The 17882-nt window shown below is 39.3% G+C and overlaps 1 protein-coding gene across 1 annotated transcript in view; it reads left to right on the top strand.

The window, feature by feature from the left end:
- The first annotated feature begins 947 nt into the window (after positions 1 to 947).
- Positions 948 to 17882, top strand: part of KCNH5 (potassium voltage-gated channel subfamily H member 5) — a 258352-nt gene continuing 241417 nt past the window's right edge. Inside the window, exon 1 of the mRNA XM_008138968.3 lies at positions 948 to 1020. Within this exon, the coding sequence (XP_008137190.1) occupies positions 948 to 1020 (73 nt within the window). The remainder of the gene's footprint in view (positions 1021 to 17882) is intronic.

Genomic DNA, 17882 nt, shown 5'->3' on the forward strand with positions numbered 1-17882 from the left:
GCTGGCTCCGCTCCGCCGCGGGGTAGGGCGGGCGCTGGAAGCTCCAGCCTTGAGCTCCGGGAGCCGGAGCCCCAAAGGGGGGAGGGGGTGTAGCAGCGTCAGGTGGCTGCTCTGCGTCCCCGCGCGCCGCCCAGTCAGTCCCTGCTCAGCGCTCAGCCTCTGCGGAGCCGGAGCACCTCCAACCCGGCAGACGCGTTTGGGGCTGGAGACCCCGGCGGGAGAAGCCGAGATGTGATCCCTGCGGTTGCCCATTGCCCTCTCTGGCTCCTGCCTGCTTCTCCCACTTCCTCTCCCACTCCGCGGCCCCTGGACGGCGAGTTTTTGCCTCGATCTCCAGGGAGAGAGGAGTGGACCCAAGGCGCGCAGCCCGGCAGAAGTTGGGCTCGGCGGGGCAGCGTTGATCCAGCTGCGCGAGACGGGTGGGCTGGGGCCCGGGGAGAGGAAGGCGCAGCGAAGGGGTCTGGGTCTGGCTCAGAGGGACTGGAAGAGAGGCGCTTGAGGAGTTGGCTCTTCCCGCTCCCCCGCCCCGGGGCGCGGGGCAGGGGGAGACATGCTAAGCCCGTGCCCTGGCGACGGCCACCGCGGCGGCAGCCTCAGCAGCAGCCTGAGCATCAGCACCACCGGCGGGACAGCGACAGCGGGGGCGGCGCAGGCGCATTGTGCCCCACGGAGCCTGCAGTTCCCGAGCCCCGTGTGCGGCACCGCCACAGTCTGGGCAGCGGCGGCCGGGGGAGCGCTACTACCATGAACTGCCTGGTCCTCCTCCCCAGAGCTGCTCATCCGGGTCGGGCTGGAGACACAGTCTGGGGACCCCGTCGCCGCCGCCGCGCCCCCTCTTCTTTCGGCTCCATCTTCTCTTCCACCTTTTCCTCCTCTTCCTCCACCTTCTCTTCCTGCATCCCCCCCTCCCCCGCCGCGGATCCTGGCCGCCGCTCTCCAGACCCAGGATGCCGGGGGGCAAGAGAGGGCTGGTGGCACCGCAGAACACATTTTTGGAGAACATCGTCAGACGCTCCAGTGGTAAGAAGAGTTGCAGTTCAAAACACCCCACGGCTGTCCTGCCCACGCGCGCGCCCCCCCATCCTCCCCATCCCGTCCCTCTCCCAGAGGGGGTGGGGGATGCAGACAACCCTACCTGGTGGCTTCAGTTACCAGCCGGACCTGATTTGGGGTGGGGGCAGGAATGAGGTGGTGGTGGAAAGTTAGTTGCATACCCTCCTCTCGACGTGCGCACCCCCCCCCCCTCCCACCTGTCCAGCACCAGGAACCGGAGGGAGCTAAGGGGGAGCTGGTAGGGTGTAGACACGTCTAGAGAAGAGAGTTGAATTTCAGTTTGGTGAGGGAGGTTTTCTTGTTCATCCTCTTTCCACACCACCCTCCCGCACCCAAGGAGGTTGCAGAGACTGAACAAATTCGTAGAGTTTAGTTAACCTCAGTGCCAGGGTTTCCCTCAAGTTGGGAATGACTGCAAAAGTGGCTACTTGATAGGATTCAGTCTCTGGATTTTGGGCCCAGTGGGTACCGCTGAGGGGAACCTTGGACGGGAGAGTAACTGAAGTTGAACCTAACGAAGAGAGTACTTGAAAAATGGGAAGACAGTTACCATGGCCACATTTGTGTTGAAAGTTTTTCTTTTCTTGTTTTTAATTGTGCATTGACCTATAATGATTCATATGGTATTTGATTTGACTTAAACAGGAGCAATGTAGAAGGGAAGCAATAGCTTCTATGCTTTTATAGTAACTGGAGAAAGAATTTTAAAAATGCCATTTTACCTTGCTACTGATGTGTTTTCTTACCTTAAAGTGTCTTTAAAATACCACCATTTATGCATTTATTTCCTCCACGATGTTCTGAATGGTGATGCTTATATATTTCACATTTTAAGACCTTGTAAACTTTGCATTTTACTGACATCTCTACATCTTCTACTTGTTTTTAATTCTTTTACATAATTTTCAAATTTCATAGGGAAGATATGTAAAGTATCCTTTAAAGTGTCCCCCCTCCCCCTCCCTTAGAGGCCTGTATTTTATTTTGGATCCCTTGCTTGGAGAATTATGAGAGAGACATTTCTGCATGTTGATTAGTGTGGAGCTTAGACCAAAGCAATTGAAATACTCTCTATATTTCCATAAGTGTTTATTCATTCATTTGCTCATTCATTAAAACAATATATTTTTGGGTGCCTTATACAACAGACACTCTGTGAGGTCCTTTGGATAAAGAAATGATTAAGACACTTCAGTTCTGAAGAAGTTCCCTGCCTAGTGGGTAAGACCAAAGCACACTCAAATGACAATAAATCATTAACTGTAATTATGCTTTCCCTGAATTGGTAGAATATATTATATTAACTCTTACATTAGGATCCCTTCTAAAACTAGGCTTGCACATATTTCCTCTGATTTTGGGACTATATATATTTAAATGTCCCAAGCTATTTTTCATAAAGTTCTGACGAGTAACTTTATTTCTTCCACTGTGGTCAGTACCTGGTACTATACAAGCCTAGAGTAGACTTTCTGGGTTGGAAAAAAAAAAAAAAAAGCTAATCGGCCTGCTCTAATTTAAGAAACCTATAATATTTTTTAGCCATCCCAGTGTAATTTCAAATGTGTTTTTGATTTCTATGATGATGTAAAATATAAATTTACAATGGTAGGCAATTTCTATGTTTGTCTACTACCTTTTTGTATTCATATTACTCAAGACCTCAAGTACAAGGGGATATTACTGTTAAAACAACCAGTTGGGGAAATTTAAAGGTTATTAGAATCAGTTATTTAAGGTACGTGAGTGTTATTTCAGCTTTCTCATCCTCTTGAGTTATTTCAACTCCTTGTAGTTTGGTCTGTGAAAGAACTTTTCAGAATAAAGAATAAAACCATGGGCTCTCGGCTGCTCTACAGGGTAACCAGAAGGTCACAGTTCTTTGACTGAAGTTTACTAATACAGCATCTTTGAAACTTCATGTACAGACTGGAACTATGAGCGGGTTTTTAAATTACTTTTTTATTTCAGAAATACCATGAAATTGAGACTTACCTTGTGTGGCTTAGAAATATCTGCTTCTGTTGCCTCCATTTTACTTCTTCCATCTAAACGAGTGACTGTTCTATCTTTTCTACATGTCATGCTTATAATGCTTCATTGGTTCAATGGTTCTTGCCATGGAAGCACCTAATGCAAATGAAAATTTATCTATTTTGGCATTTTACATACCATCTCTGATTGCTTATGGATAACTTTTCATACCACTACTCAAAAGCTCTGAGCCTTGTTTGAAATGTGTTAGATACTTGAGGTTAGTATATGCACATGTGTATGTAATAAGTACTGGAAAGTCTCAGTACCACTTTTATAGGAAGAACCCTGGAAAATAAGGATCACAGTATTAAATTGGTCTACATATTCATGTGAGAGTCTCCCATAGTTGCCATTTCTATATGATTTGGCAGAGAAATAAATTCATGCTGAGAAATTGTTTAATTGAGATTAATAGAGAAAATGCTCTTCAGAATTATCACAGATCGAGTTTGTCACAGTGAAGATTTCACTGTTCTCTAAATCAAGCATGTCAAACTCGTGGCCTGCGGGCCACATGCGGCCCACATGCGGCCACAACGAATATGTTTGCGGCCCAGCCAATATAACGGTGTGAGCAGTTATTTACAATTTGAAAGGAAATAAGTCTCCTGTCAGATCCAGAATTACTGACATTCACTTTGGGTCAGTTTTGAAAGTAATCACTGCGAACAAGACTTCCCCCGAAGAAGGAAAGATAGTAGCAGAGAAGAGATGCCAAGTGTCAGGAAGAAAACATTAATTTTTATCAGTGCTCTTTTTTAAAAAATAAATATATATTTTATTGATTTTTTACAGAGAGGAAGGGAGAGGAATAGAGAGAAACATCGATGAGAGAGAAACATTGATCAGCTGCCTCCTGCACATCCCCCACTGGGGATGTGCCTGCAACCAAGTTACATGCCCTTGACCGGAATTGAACCTGGGACCCTTCAGTCCGAGGGCCGATGCTCTATCCACTGAGCCAAACCGGTTAGGGCTATCATTGCTCTTGTTCTTTCTTTCTTTCTTTTTTTTTTTTTTTTTATGCTATACTTTTTGAAATGAAAATTGAAGCTTTTGTTCCTTTGCGGCCCACATAAACTTAAACCTTGTTTATTTGGCTCATGTTAGCCTTTGAGTTTGACATGCTTGCTTTAAATTAACAACATTGAAAGTGAAGTGTTGGTAGAGCTTTAGTGGAAAAAGAAAGAAAAGGAGGCAGTACTCCCAATATATTTAAGAACTGGAGAGATAGCCTGGGATTGTCTGTTTACCTTTACCCCATGAAGTGCTTCTCTTTCTGATACAACATCATTTCTTTCTTATGAAAAGATCAGATCTTTTAGTGAGAGTCAGATGAAATAGAAACATATACATAGAGATGCACACAGATAAACATATGGACCAACATCCACCTAGATACAAAGATAGATGCAGAAGAAAACCCTCTCTTTCTCACACACCCAGAAATGTAGAAAGTAACAGAAATACAGAGGGCAGGAGGGAGGAAGGGGGAGAGAGGAAAGGAAGGTGGGAGGGAGGGACAGAGGAAGAGAGATTAGACATGAAAGGGAAACAGACACAAAGCTAAAACAAAACAGGCTTATTTGTCTGTGGATATCACTAATGAGCTGAAATCTCAGCCAATTAGAAATCCATCAGAGAACTTCTTGATGATGCAGAACCAAAGAGCAAGGAGTGTGGTATATTTGGGTATACTTTTTAAACAAATGTGAGGAGTTCCTAGTAAAATTCCAAACTCCTCAGTTGCAATCTCCCAGAATAATGGTGCTATATTCTGTGCCCTAGAGTAGCACTGTAGCCTAGTTGCTGTTATTTCACACCTGATGTGGTTTTTTTTTTTTTTTATTTTCCTTATTTAGTTAACTCAGTCTGTTATGGGAAGGCATTTCAAATTATTACTGGTGATTCAAAGTCTGTAAAATAAAATAATGAGGGCCATTGAGTAGGATGGATACACACACACACTTTATAGACAAATACCAAAATATTAGAAATATACTGAAACTCCTTCTTTCAGTTTAAAGATAAAAGGCAAGATCATTTTAGACGAATAAAAGGAATTACACTAATTCTTGGCATGTGATTCCAGTAGGTATAGAGAGCACATTATTACTCCAAGAAGTTGTAAAGGTCAAAAGCATAAAAAGCAAGGTTTAGATACATATATATTTTTTTCTTTTTGGCTAGCAGGAATTAATTGGTAGGTAGGGAAAGTTTGGGAACTATATGGTGAGTTCATAACACCATATAAAGTCTCCGGCCCAAAGTTCTATTGACCAATTCTGTGTCTGGAACATTATTAGGCTATCTTCCATTATTTTAATTTCAATTATTTATGCAAGCTATTCATCAACATATATTAGGCTGTAAGGAGCAGTAAGCTCCTGGGTAAAGGGAAAAATCACTGAAATAAAACAACAGTTTTTAGGACTATTAGGTGGGAATTTTAGATTAAAAGACAAAACAAAACATTTCCAAGGTCTTCAATTTGATTATATCTTTGGCAGCACATGCTATTCAGATGTTGTCTTTGATTCCTTGAGAAGTCAGCAGAAGTGGTTATTTTGGGTGATGGTAAACTAGGTTGCCATTTCGAAAAATTATAATTTCGAAAATAATGTATTTTTATTAGAAATTAAGTATTACTCTTTAATATTTTAAACATTATGAAACACTAGAAATGTTTTTCTCTTTAGAGAAAAAAATGGGCTCAGGAAAGTAGGCAGAAGTGGTAGCATTTTATGAGCCACTTAACTTTCAAGAGAAGTTCAAGATACTCAATTTCGACCTTTCTAGAGGTACCCAGGTTGCACAGCCATTTCTTTACTCAGTGATTTCTTATAGGAATACCCACAATTATTTTTGTACTGTAATTAATATTTGTAAAGACTGAAATCTTCAAGGAGAACCGGTGGGAGAGGAAATAGAGAAACTAGTGATTTAAAACGAAAACAAAAAAGGAATAATAACTTTTAAGCATTATACACTTTAAAAGAAATGGTGAAAAAAATTGGTATTTTGGGTATAAATTTCTTGATACTTTTTCTTGGAAGATTTTCTTTAACATCTAAACCACTGTTTAGGAAATATTGATAAAACCATGTAGTGTCTTAGAAGCATTGGTTTACGCAGGTATTATAATGTACCTCTTCACTATGAAGATATCACAGAGGTTGAAATTACACTGACAGCTTCCTAAATAATACATACACATAAGCCAGAGGATTGTCTCTTGCTTTGGAGCCCATGCTGCATTATATAACAAATGCAGCACTTTCCTGACTAGAGAGCTGGTGATCCCAGGACACTGTTGTCTTCATTAGAATTGAAGGCATTCACTGTTGTCTACCTTTTGCTTGATTCCGGAAGCAGGGTGTGTACAAAATCCATGTACCTAGCCATCTTTTAACTGCCCTACTAACAGAAACATAGACAGTATTTTTTTGATAGAAGGGAGCAGCTATGAGTATTTTGACAGTGACTGGTTAGATTTCCCAAAAGAAATCCTTTAGTTTAGTCAATATTTATCTCTGACTTTCATTGTTAACAATAGCTGTTTGCTAGCATGGACAAACAATGCTTCCACATTCTCCAGTGTCTGGCCTAGGAAAAGGTCGTGTGTATTATTCTCCAAAGCTCTGTAGTTAGGATTTACCACAAGAGGTCACTATAGGTTCTGTCACAGGTGAACCAAGTACTTGCTATTTATTTTCTTTTTCTGTTTTCTTTCTTTTTCCCCCCCTCAAGTTTGATGGGAGGTTAAAATCAATGTTGTTAGTTGTTACTCTTGGAAGAAAATATTTAAAATATAAGACATAGGAAAGTAAAACAAAGAAAGGTATTTATTTCTTTTAATTATGACAATCTTATTTTAGTTGATGGTGACCAATGTTTTGTGACTAAATGAATGGGGATTAATAAAAACAATTTATGTAAAGGAATAAATTTAAATAAATTTTAGACTAGCAAAAGATTTACTTTTGCAGATGGTGGTGATATATATAAAATATAAAGAAAATGCCACATAAATAATGTTCATCCTGGAGAGATGAATATACATATAAAAAATCTTAATAAAATTTGTTTCCTAGCATATGTCTTGATACAATTTATATCAAATTGGTGAAGGAATCAATTCAGGACAGTACCTTGATTTTATTGACAGTTCACAGATTTATGGTTACTTGCCTAGGATATGATTCTAGTATTTTGATATTATCCAAACTTTTAAAATAAAATATAGAGCTAAAACAAATATTCTCCAAACCTACTACCCCAAAAATATGATTGGAGGTAATCTTACTTTAAGAGGTGTTGTTTCCTATTAACAGCAAGTCTCAATCTTGATTATAGGAATTATTTTTTTCTTTTTGGGAGGGTTAGAAACCACATATTGAGATATGCTTTGAAATGTCCTAAACAAAATTAGTTTTAATGGGAAAATTAAAATATGCCATATAGTAATTTTATGAATAAAATAACTATGTTGTGAAAACAAATAAACATAAATAACAAGTCACAGCCAAAAACCAGTGGTAATTGTTGTGAAACTGAGGTTAAAGGAAGTAGTCTTGATGTGCTTTAGAAAATGGATATTTATAAAACATTTTCCTTTACCAATAGCAGAGTAGAATTATAAAAAATTTCATCTTATGTTCTTGTCATACATTTTTCATTCCAAAAGGAATGAAAATGATAACTATGGGAGGTACTGGATAAAATAATTAGCTTGATTGTGGTAATCATTTCACAATGTATACATACATCAAACCATCAAGTCGTATACCTTAAATATATACAATTTTTATTTGTCAATTGTACCTTAATTAAGTTGAAAAAAAAATTCTCACTATATTCCACCAAATAATCTGACTTAATAATGTATGGCATGACTCCTTTTCATCGTTGAGTAATGAATAAAAAGAATTATTTAAGTATCCTTATTTAATACAATGTAGGAGTTAATATTGGAAAGGTTTAGCCTTGAAAATTATTTGATCGAATAAGGGCAATAATAATAATATAGTCTCATAAATCAGTGTGTATTTTAGATGTTATTTTAGTATTTGGTTGTATATAATTACTCTTAAAGAGATATCTTTATATAATTCTTGATAGTAGTTTTGTGATATCAGTTTTCACATGGAAAAAGGTAGGAAAATTAAATAAAGAGCAGAGTAATTTAGAAAGAGTGGTTGAAAAGCTATTTGAAATTTTGGTGTAAAGAATTTCTACCTTTCTTGGGGTCTAGTCCCATGAGAGAAATAAGTACTATGTACCAAGTCCTATTGATTTCACGAAATATGTGATTTGAGATCTGAGCTAAAGTACACAATCATAGCAGTTTCTAAAGGTAATGACAGAGAACTGGGAAGTCATGAAAATGTCCCTATGTGACCTAAGCTCTGTAAGGATATGGGTCATACCTCACACATTCTTTATATCCTCCACTGTGAGGAGCACATAGCACTTAGTACTAGCTGAATAAATGCTTTTTTATTATGTCTCCTACATTAAACAAGCCTATAATTGATTCCCCCCAAAACCAATGCTGATTAAATTTGTTAAGTAAGCTTGTATAATTAATTGCATACTTTAAAATACTTAATCAATGTGTACATTTGAAAATGGAAATCGCATTGTATGGGGCCAATCAGATGGATCTCATGAGAGCATGGGAGGTGAATGTGTAAGTGATCTCATGCTCATCTCTTATTCCAACTTGATATACAGCTGAAATAGTTTCCATCACTTTTGTTCACATCTCCAAGGGCTTGAAAGCTCAATTATTTTATGCATGAAAGAACTGTTTAGAAGTTTCTATATTTCATTTAAATTATTTTTAAAACAACTTTGCAGATAGGAGTTGCTTATGGTAAGTTTTATCATTGAGAATTGATTCTTACCAGGTAAGTATCTTCTGAGTGTTTTGCCTTGAGGAGTAGCTTACAGTCCTATTCTGTATTCAGTGGAAGAGGGAAAATGGATTTTGGCAATTTAGAGACTGCAGGGCCAGCCTCAGATCACCAAGTTTAACTTAAAAAATCAAATAACTCACTTGGATTGAGGGGGGAAGTTAACCTTTATCCTGATCTTCTCTAGAAGTCTTTTTCTTGGCTACTGGCATATTTTCTTTTTGGTGGGGGTGGAGGGCAAATTAAAGCACAATGAGTTTGTTTTCACATAGTTATAGCATTGAGAAAATAGAGGAGTTTTTCAATGAAGCTTAAATAATCCCAGAGTGAAGTCCTTAAAAACAACTCTCATCCTTTTGCTTGATCCTCATACTCTTTCTAATTAATCATTCATTAATTCAACAAAAATAATATTGAGTGCCTACTGTGTGCTAAACCCTGATCTAAGCACTGGGGGTGCATAATGAACACAATGTTAATAATGATTTCTTTAAAAATGTGAGGGCAGTGTACACATTGGTTAAGAGCCATAGGTTCTGGAAGTTTGCACTAGAGTTCTGGCTCTGATGTTTACTAGCTCTGTGACTTACGTACCTGTACCTAGTTTTCTCCTCTGTAAAATACAAGTAATAATAGTACCTAGTTTATGGTGTTGGAGAGGTAATATGTGCAAAGTGCTAAGAACAGTATCTGGTATATAAGAAGCAGTATTAGTATCAGTGCTGTTAGTTATTGTCATCATTTAGATGTTTAAATCTTTGAATGCACTACCCGTAATTGATGCCTTTACTTCTTGGTCACCATTTCCTTTTATATCTGTTTTCAACTGATTTCTGTCTATACCATAATGTTGAAGCTTCCTAGAGGGTTACATACAAGTGAGCATTCTTGTGAATCTAAAGGCCTTTTATTTGTTCGTATTTTCCTGGCTTCATAGGATTTGAGACTGTGCTCCCCTACCCTCTCCATCTCCATGTTCACCTTTTGGATTTCATGTCTGCACTTCCTCCTGCCCTTTTCCCTCGGTTCTCTTTCTGTTCCCTTTTGCCTCTCCTCTTCTCCCCTCCGTCCCTTCTCTTTCTCCTCTCCTCTCTTCTGAAGAGTGAATAGTCATCCATTATCCGGGTTCAACCTTCAGCTGTCTTTCTTACATCTTCACCCTCCTCTTCAGAGCACATTTGTCCTCTGTGCTGGCTCTATCCTCTCTGTGTTCCAGTCCCGGGTTTCCAATGGCCTGTACAATTCCTCCTCTTATACTTCTCACAAGTCACCTACAACTCAAATGGCCAGAACTGAATTTATCATTGGTTTTGGCTTCAAACAGACTTAATTTCTTTGGTATTTCCCCATTTTTGTCAAAGGTATTGTGATGTAATTACCTTCCACCTGGGTATAAATTAATTCACTCACTCTGCACACAGCACTTACAGAGGGTACAAAAGAAGTACATGGCACCATCCAGGAAGTTCAGTTGGTTAAGAGTGTCATCTCAATATGCCAACATTGCAGGTTCAATCCTGGTCAGGGCACAATAAGAAGCAACAAAATAAGTGGAACAACAAATATCTCTCTCTCCCTCTCCCTCTCTCTCCCTCTCTTCCTCTCCTCTTCCCCTCTCCTTCCCTTTTCTCTCTAAAGGGTAATAAATGATTGGGGATTGAACCTGCAACCTTGGCATATTGAGATGACACTCTTAACTAACAACTACCTGGATGGTGCCATGTACTTCTTTTGTACCCTCTGTAAGTGCTGTGTGCAGAGTGAGTGAATTTATGCCCATTCACTATACTGGCTCATCTTAGGGCATGAAATACATCTGTAACTGACATCAAATGCAGCTAGTATATATACATATGATGGACCAAAGAAAGAATTAGAGGTAGAAAGACATTATCCTATTCATTCCTAAAGCAATCTCTCTCTACTTGAGCAACAATAGCCAAGGTAACTGGTAATCTTTCTGGAACTCTGTGGGGGCATTTCCAAGTTCAAAGAATAGTGTTCTCAACAGAGCAAAGGCATTTCCATCTCGATGACACAGACTTCTGTCCGGGCTTGAGCCTTTACCTACAGTGAGACACTAAGACTCTCCAGGATTATAATAACTACCTTTCAAGGTTGCTGGAAAAATACAGCAAGGCCACAAATGAGCGGATCTCGCCCTGTGCCTCATCATAATAAGGGCTTAATAAATATTCACCTTTTTCTGTTTTCTCTATGTAACATAAGTAAGGTTGGGTAGGTTCTCTTTTTCTTTTGTTTTCTTAACCTGAGGAAAGCAAAGAATTAAGAGTTGAGATTTCCATAAACTGGTGGATCTGAGCTTAAAAAGCATTTGGATTCACTTTATCAAGGTTGAAGAAAAAAAACCCCAAAAAGCAAAAACAGACAGACAGACACCCCTTCTCTACGCAACAAAAGTCTATTACTTAGAGCCAAAGAAACATCAGTTCTCCTCACCTCAGTAAGTGGCAGAGCTAGGAGAAGCTGAAGAAGGCAGAAATATCAGCCTCTTTTTGTAACTGGCCCAGTGAAGTCTAATCAAAGGAGAGAAATGAGTTGAATTTGCGATCTGTAGCTCCTAGTGCATAGATAGTAGAAATTAAAAAAAAAGGGGGACAAAGCTTCAGGAAATTAATTGGATAGTAAATGTATTTAGAAAAGCCTTGCTTGTTTTTCTACCAGGTGTGCAGGTTAGACTAGTCTTTTAATTGAAATTCTTCATAGTTATCTTGTCATTAGTGCTCGATTGCCTCAAAAGGTTAACTTCAAAGAAAATATATAATCCCTTCAGAACAGACACATTCATTTGTAAAAACAAGGTTTGTTTATTCACAGGATTGAAAAATGATGCTGAATCATTAAATATGCAATACTGTTTCCCTTGATAAACACATTATGACTGATTTAGCTTTTATCCAAGATTATATAATTAGTGAGTGTCTTATGGCTTTAGGTATTTTAAGAAATTTTATTGTAACAAAATCCAGTAAAAAAACCCCCATCATTATCTGAATTTAGGTTAAAGGTTTTTTTTGTTGTATTTTGAGACTATGAGTCCTATAAGCCACTATTGCAGTCATATTTTCCTTCTAATGATTCTGACCAGTGTTTTTTAAAAAAACCCATTTTCTTATGCACAAAACACCAGCTATTAAAAGTAGTAACTTTGAATTGTTGAACATTTTTTGGTGTGTTTTGAAATTTTTCTATAACAAAATTGCTATTATTCCTACCCCTAGAATTTCAGAAATATGAAGTACCTCATGCATTCTGAACCACTTTGGCTTAGATGGAAAAATAATGCCATCAAAGAAACACAGAAACTTAAAATGTACCTTTGATCTTGAAGGAGATGAAACATGGAGGCATATTTTTAAATTTGATGACAGCTGAACACATTTGAATAAATTAACAGATTTTTTTTTTTGCATATTTCAAACTCCCACAGTGGTGGTCTGCCTAATGTTGCCAATATTATTATATAATAATTAGTCTCCCTGTGGAAGGTACAAGTTTATGTGTCGACACACACACATGTATTCACACACACTATCCTATATAATAAAAGCCTAATATGCTAAATGTCCAACCTTTCATTGGACCCTTCGACCAGTCACTATGATGCTCATTGACCACCAGGGGGCAGATGCTTCAGCTGGTAGGTTAGCTTGCTGCTGGAGTCCAGCTGATTGGGACTGGGCGAGATGGGTTGGACACGCCCTGGACGAATCTGTGTACCAGGCCGGTTTCGGCCCAATCCCCGCAGGCCAGGCGGAGGGACCCCACCAGTGCACAAATCCATGCACCGGGCCTCTAGTTATATATATTTCCTTGTAGAACATTAGGATATAGGTGTATTGTAAGGACAGGAAAGATAGCAGCCTTTTATTCTGTTATTGATATAGTAGAAGGCAATGCACCTCCCAGAAATCAACATTGTGGGTGTGGTCATGGCATATAAATTATTTATGCTTTTGCTTAGCCACATGTGCCAAGACTGTATTTAACCCAGGAATTATTTTGTTGTTACTGTTCTATGAAACTTAAATATATGTATAGATATAGCTCACCCAGAAGTCAAGATTAAAAAAATAATATATACTTAGGATTTAAATCCACAAGTTTCCAGAGTGCAGGGAAATCTGCTATTTTTGTATTTTATTTTATTGTCAATTCTTTAAAGAAAAATATCTAGCACAGTCCTTATTTATATTCCTGACAATGTCTAGCATTGCTCTAATAATTATTCACTGCTATGTGACTTCAAATAGGAATCAGAATATTTATATTTGATTTGATCATTTAACAAGTATTTGCAGGTATGCAGATATGTTCCCTGATCTCATGGAACTTGGAATCTAGTAGGAAGACAGGCATTCAAAAAATTGACATCAAATATATCATTACAAATTGTGTAAGCAATTTGAGGAAAGAGGGGAGGGTGCTGTGATTAAGTGTAATAGGGACTAATTTTGATTGGGAGATGGTGTCAGGGAAGGTCTTTCTAAGGAAGCTGTGCCAAATTGAGACCTAAAATAAGAGGTATCTAGATGGTAAGTGGGCAGAGGAGGATTTCAGGCAAGGAGAAAATGTGAACATGTATATATTTGATTTGATCATTTAACAAGGAGAGAGAGAGAGAGAAAGTGACTGGTTAAGTTTGTGAAGCTTAAAGGGCCAATACAGTTGGATTGCAGTGGGCAAAAGAAGCGTAAGATGGGAGGCAAGGGTGTGGGTGTCAATTAGGGGCCTGGCTCTTCAGGGCCAGGATTTTGCAATATAGTCCACGGCAGTGGTCAGGTCTGACCACAAGGGTTACCTGTTGTGTAACCACAAGTTGGATTGGAGGGAGAAGGAGGGATGCTAGGGGACCAGCTAGGAGACTATGACAATAGTCCAGGCAAGAGATGAGGGTGGCGTGGCCTGGGATGGTAGCAGTAGAGATGAAGAGAAGTGGATGCCTCTAACATGTTTTTGTTCTCTCTCTCTCTCTCTCTCTCTCTCTCTTTTAGAATTATTAGGGTTTAGTGATATATTGGATGTCATGAATGAGGGAGTATAAGGATAACTTTCAGGGTTTTGACTCAAGCATTTGGGGATAGATAGATTGAGGGAGGGAAGATTTCCCTAAGATGGGGAGAACTGAAGACAGCCAGATTGGAGTGATGCTTGTAGAGATCACCTGCATCATCAATTTGTCATCTAGCTTCCTTTTCATTCCCTTGAAGTAAAAAAGAATGCAACCCAAGGGAGCTTAGTGTGACCATGTACAGAGGTGATTCTACTTATAGACGTTCAGAAAAGAGTATCCCAGGCCAGGCAATTAGCTTAGTCAGGCTGTTCTTGTGGATTAGAAAATGTAGCTTCAGAGTTTAATAAGAGCTCCATTTAGACGAGAAACAAAGTAAATTGTTAAACAAAACCAAAATCCCAAACCAAAACCTGACTTTCTAATGAATATTTGACAGTCAGCATTGTTGAAATACCCTCTTCCACCAATCTCTTGTAGAAAATGTTAGTGATTATTGCTACGTGGATTTCATTGTGTTGCTTTTAAGCTTCAAATTTCTCTTCTTGATTTTTGGAATGTGCATTTTGTAGCTTTTTGAATCAAAGGATTGTGGAGGTTGGGGTAACTTGGAGCTTGAACAGCTGCCCTCAAGTCCCTCTTGGAGGAGCAGGGATCTGGGAGAGCAGCTTGAAATAGCCCAGAGCCAGGTTCCATTTCCCTCTGCTGGAGGGGCTCCGTGCAGGGTTTTAGGGTTTTTAGAATAAGAGTGATGGTTTCCCCAAAGTAAGACTAAGTGAGTACAGTCGGTGGGAAAATCCAGTTGACTTTCCTCAGAAGCTGCCCTAGACCTTGGGAAAACTGTAAGTGAGCGAAAGTGTTTTAGTGTTTCGGTGTCTTTTTGTGAAGTTCTTTCCCTTCACCTCCACTCCATGTCTCTAGAATTCTTTTGTATGTCTTAGCACTTCTTAAAATATCTTAAAACTTCTCTGTGCTAGTGTTCTGCATTATATCCCCAGGGTCATTTGCATAACAAAGACGGGGTGGGAAAGGGAGGAGGAGAAAGATTTAACCTTCCTCCCCATTGTTAATGTGCATGAAACTTCTGGATCAGAACACACAGTTTTCATAAAAACAAAACAAAAATAAACCCACAAAACTGTCCAAATCATGTCAGATACAGGTATTTTTGGAGCAGCTCAGAGGAAAACATTCTTTTATTGGAATTACTGTAGACAGGAAAGAAACATTCACATACTTTCATTGACTGAATATAACTTCTCTTCTTCCAGAAATTTCTATCAGCCCGATTATTGACCGGTTTGCATATGATCTCCTTTAGGAATGGAATTAATATGCAGAGGTATTGAGTTGATGTAGTTATTTTCTTATTGTCTGAAGGAATAGCACCGTAAAAAGGAAGTGCTTCTTTTATATTATAGCAAAAAAAAAAAAAAGCTTAGACAGCAGTTCGGAAATATAGCGTGATACAATGCAAAGTCTTAGACAGTGAGGCCTGGTTCTGTGTGTTTCCCCCACCACACCCTTTTCCCAAGTTCGCCGAGTCCTTCCTTTAACTTTCCTGGCCTGCTTTGCCATTTATAAAAAGGAAGGAAAGGATGCACAAGATAAGTGCATTCACGAGGTGAGGAATCCCTTGTCACGTCCCGCGTGTTTCAGGGTTCCAGTTCAGGTCCGGTTTCTGGAGAAGGCCGCAATCAAAATGAAAAGAAGCTAGAAAAGAATCAATTTGGGTAAATGGGGGGCCAGGCGGGAGTCCACCTCTAGGGGGAGGACTACTCACTGCTCTGGCCTTTGCCATCCCTTTTATTGGGGTTCTGAGATACACCCATATCCTTTAGGCAGGAAATTCCAACAATAGACAATCAGCAAAAATTTACATATGATTAACAGGTGAGAGTTGCTTTAACTACCAAAGTCTCAACTAAACAATGAGTGACTAGCTCTGACCATTCAGAGTGATTAAAGTTGACCAAAGCATTTCAGATTCCCTTTTCACATGTAACTACAAAGTGTCAATGTTCGGTTTCCGGCAACGAGGAGCTTGGGGTCACCTGATGGTCTTGCTAAATTCAGGTGGGGGTGGGTCCCACATTCTGTATTGCTGATAAACTCCCAGGCGATACAGGTCCACACTTTGAGTAGCAAGGTACTAGATTAAAGTTTTCCAAAGCTGGCTGAGCATGAGGCTTTCCTCCGTGCCTGTATTTTTGTGTTCTACCCTGAGGGAGTCTGTTCAGCGTGCCTGCATTAGAATTTAGCAATCTGTATTTTTGACACTCATTCCAAGATTCTCTTGCGGCTGCCAGCACTTAGGAATTGTTGCGGTAGTAAATTAGTGCTTCTCCACCCTGGCCACACCGAAGAACCAACACCTGAGAAGATTTAAAAACAAATACTGATGCCTGGATCTTCTTATTTCTGTTTCCAGTATCAACTTTTTCCTCTATTGCTTATTTCCCCCTTGATTGTTGTCACAGTTCTCTGGTTTTTAATTTTTATTTTTTGCATGCCTAATAATTTTTAATTGTATACTGGCCATTGGGTTGACACATTGTAGAGATTTTTGATTTAATTATTTTTCCTCTGAAGAGGGGTGCATTTTATTTTAGCAGGTAGTTAAATTATTGGTGGGTCACCTTGATTATGATTTCAGCCGTGTGTGTGTGTGTGTGTGTGTGTGTGTGTGTGTGTGTGTGTGTGAGAGAGAGAGAGAGAGAGAGAGAGAGAGAGAGAGAGAGAGAGACTCGTCTATATTTTTTTTAATCTTACTTAGACCTTTATTCTGGGATTTCTTTCCTACTCCTAAGCATGGCCTTCTGTGGCTTAAATGGAAATCTTGAGGAATTTACCAAGCTTCTCTATCTAGCTTGATAGGACTTGAGCTCTGAAATTTGTCTTGTAGCCTTGGGTAGGCTGTGAAATTTCTGTCTGCCTCTTGGCCTTCTAGTCATTTCTAGACTTGAGTTCCTTAGTAGTCTTATCCTGTGTATGAACAGATAAGAATTTGAGGTAAATTCATGTATAGATTTATGACTCTTTATGTCAAAGCATTCTCCTTAACTTAAAGCTGCTCTGGAAGCCCCAAATTATGACCTTTGACTTGTTAACGAAAAAACCATTGAAACCTGTAAAGAATTTTAGTGAGTTTATTTGAGCCAAAATGTCGACATATGCCGGGAAGCAGAACCTCAATGAATTGAGATAATGCTCCGGAGAATGCAGGGTTACATCTATATTTATACCTTGAAATCAAAGAAAAGGGACGTAGGTGAGTTACATGAAATCCATTGGTGACAGATTAGGGAGGTGGGACAAAGCAAAGCGGGGAAACCTCTGGGATTGGGTGAAAAGTGAAATGATGGACATGTGCTTCTCTTACAGAGATAGATACAGGATACTTTAACGTAATTAACAGTTGACAATTAACTTGATAACAATAACAATGAAGGAATGTCCCGGTGCCATTTGTTGTGCCCTGAGGGGTCCGGGGTAAAAAGGAAGTTACAAGTTACCCAGACATCTCACAGACATCTCACAGATATGTTATCTTAGAGGCAAAAAGGCAAATGGGCTCAGGAAAGAAGATCTAAGTTGATCTTTGTCAGGGAAGATATGGGACTAGGACATGACTGCCCACTATAACCTGTTTGTAGTTAAATATTTAATTTTCAAACCATCCTTTGTGGTTATTTCAGGTCTCTGAGTTTGCAAGACGGCCACGCAGGCCTCCCCTGAGCTTGTCAGGTTAGCGTGTGGCTCCTTTCTTTCACAGACTTTTCTGCTTGAAATCTCTCACTCATGAGCTGTACAAATTGGGAAGTGTTCACAGGGGGAATGGA

The sequence above is a fragment of the Eptesicus fuscus genome, chromosome 5 (assembly GCF_027574615.1).
Source record: "Eptesicus fuscus isolate TK198812 chromosome 5, DD_ASM_mEF_20220401, whole genome shotgun sequence".
In the NCBI taxonomy this organism is placed as follows: Eukaryota; Metazoa; Chordata; class Mammalia; order Chiroptera; family Vespertilionidae; genus Eptesicus; species Eptesicus fuscus.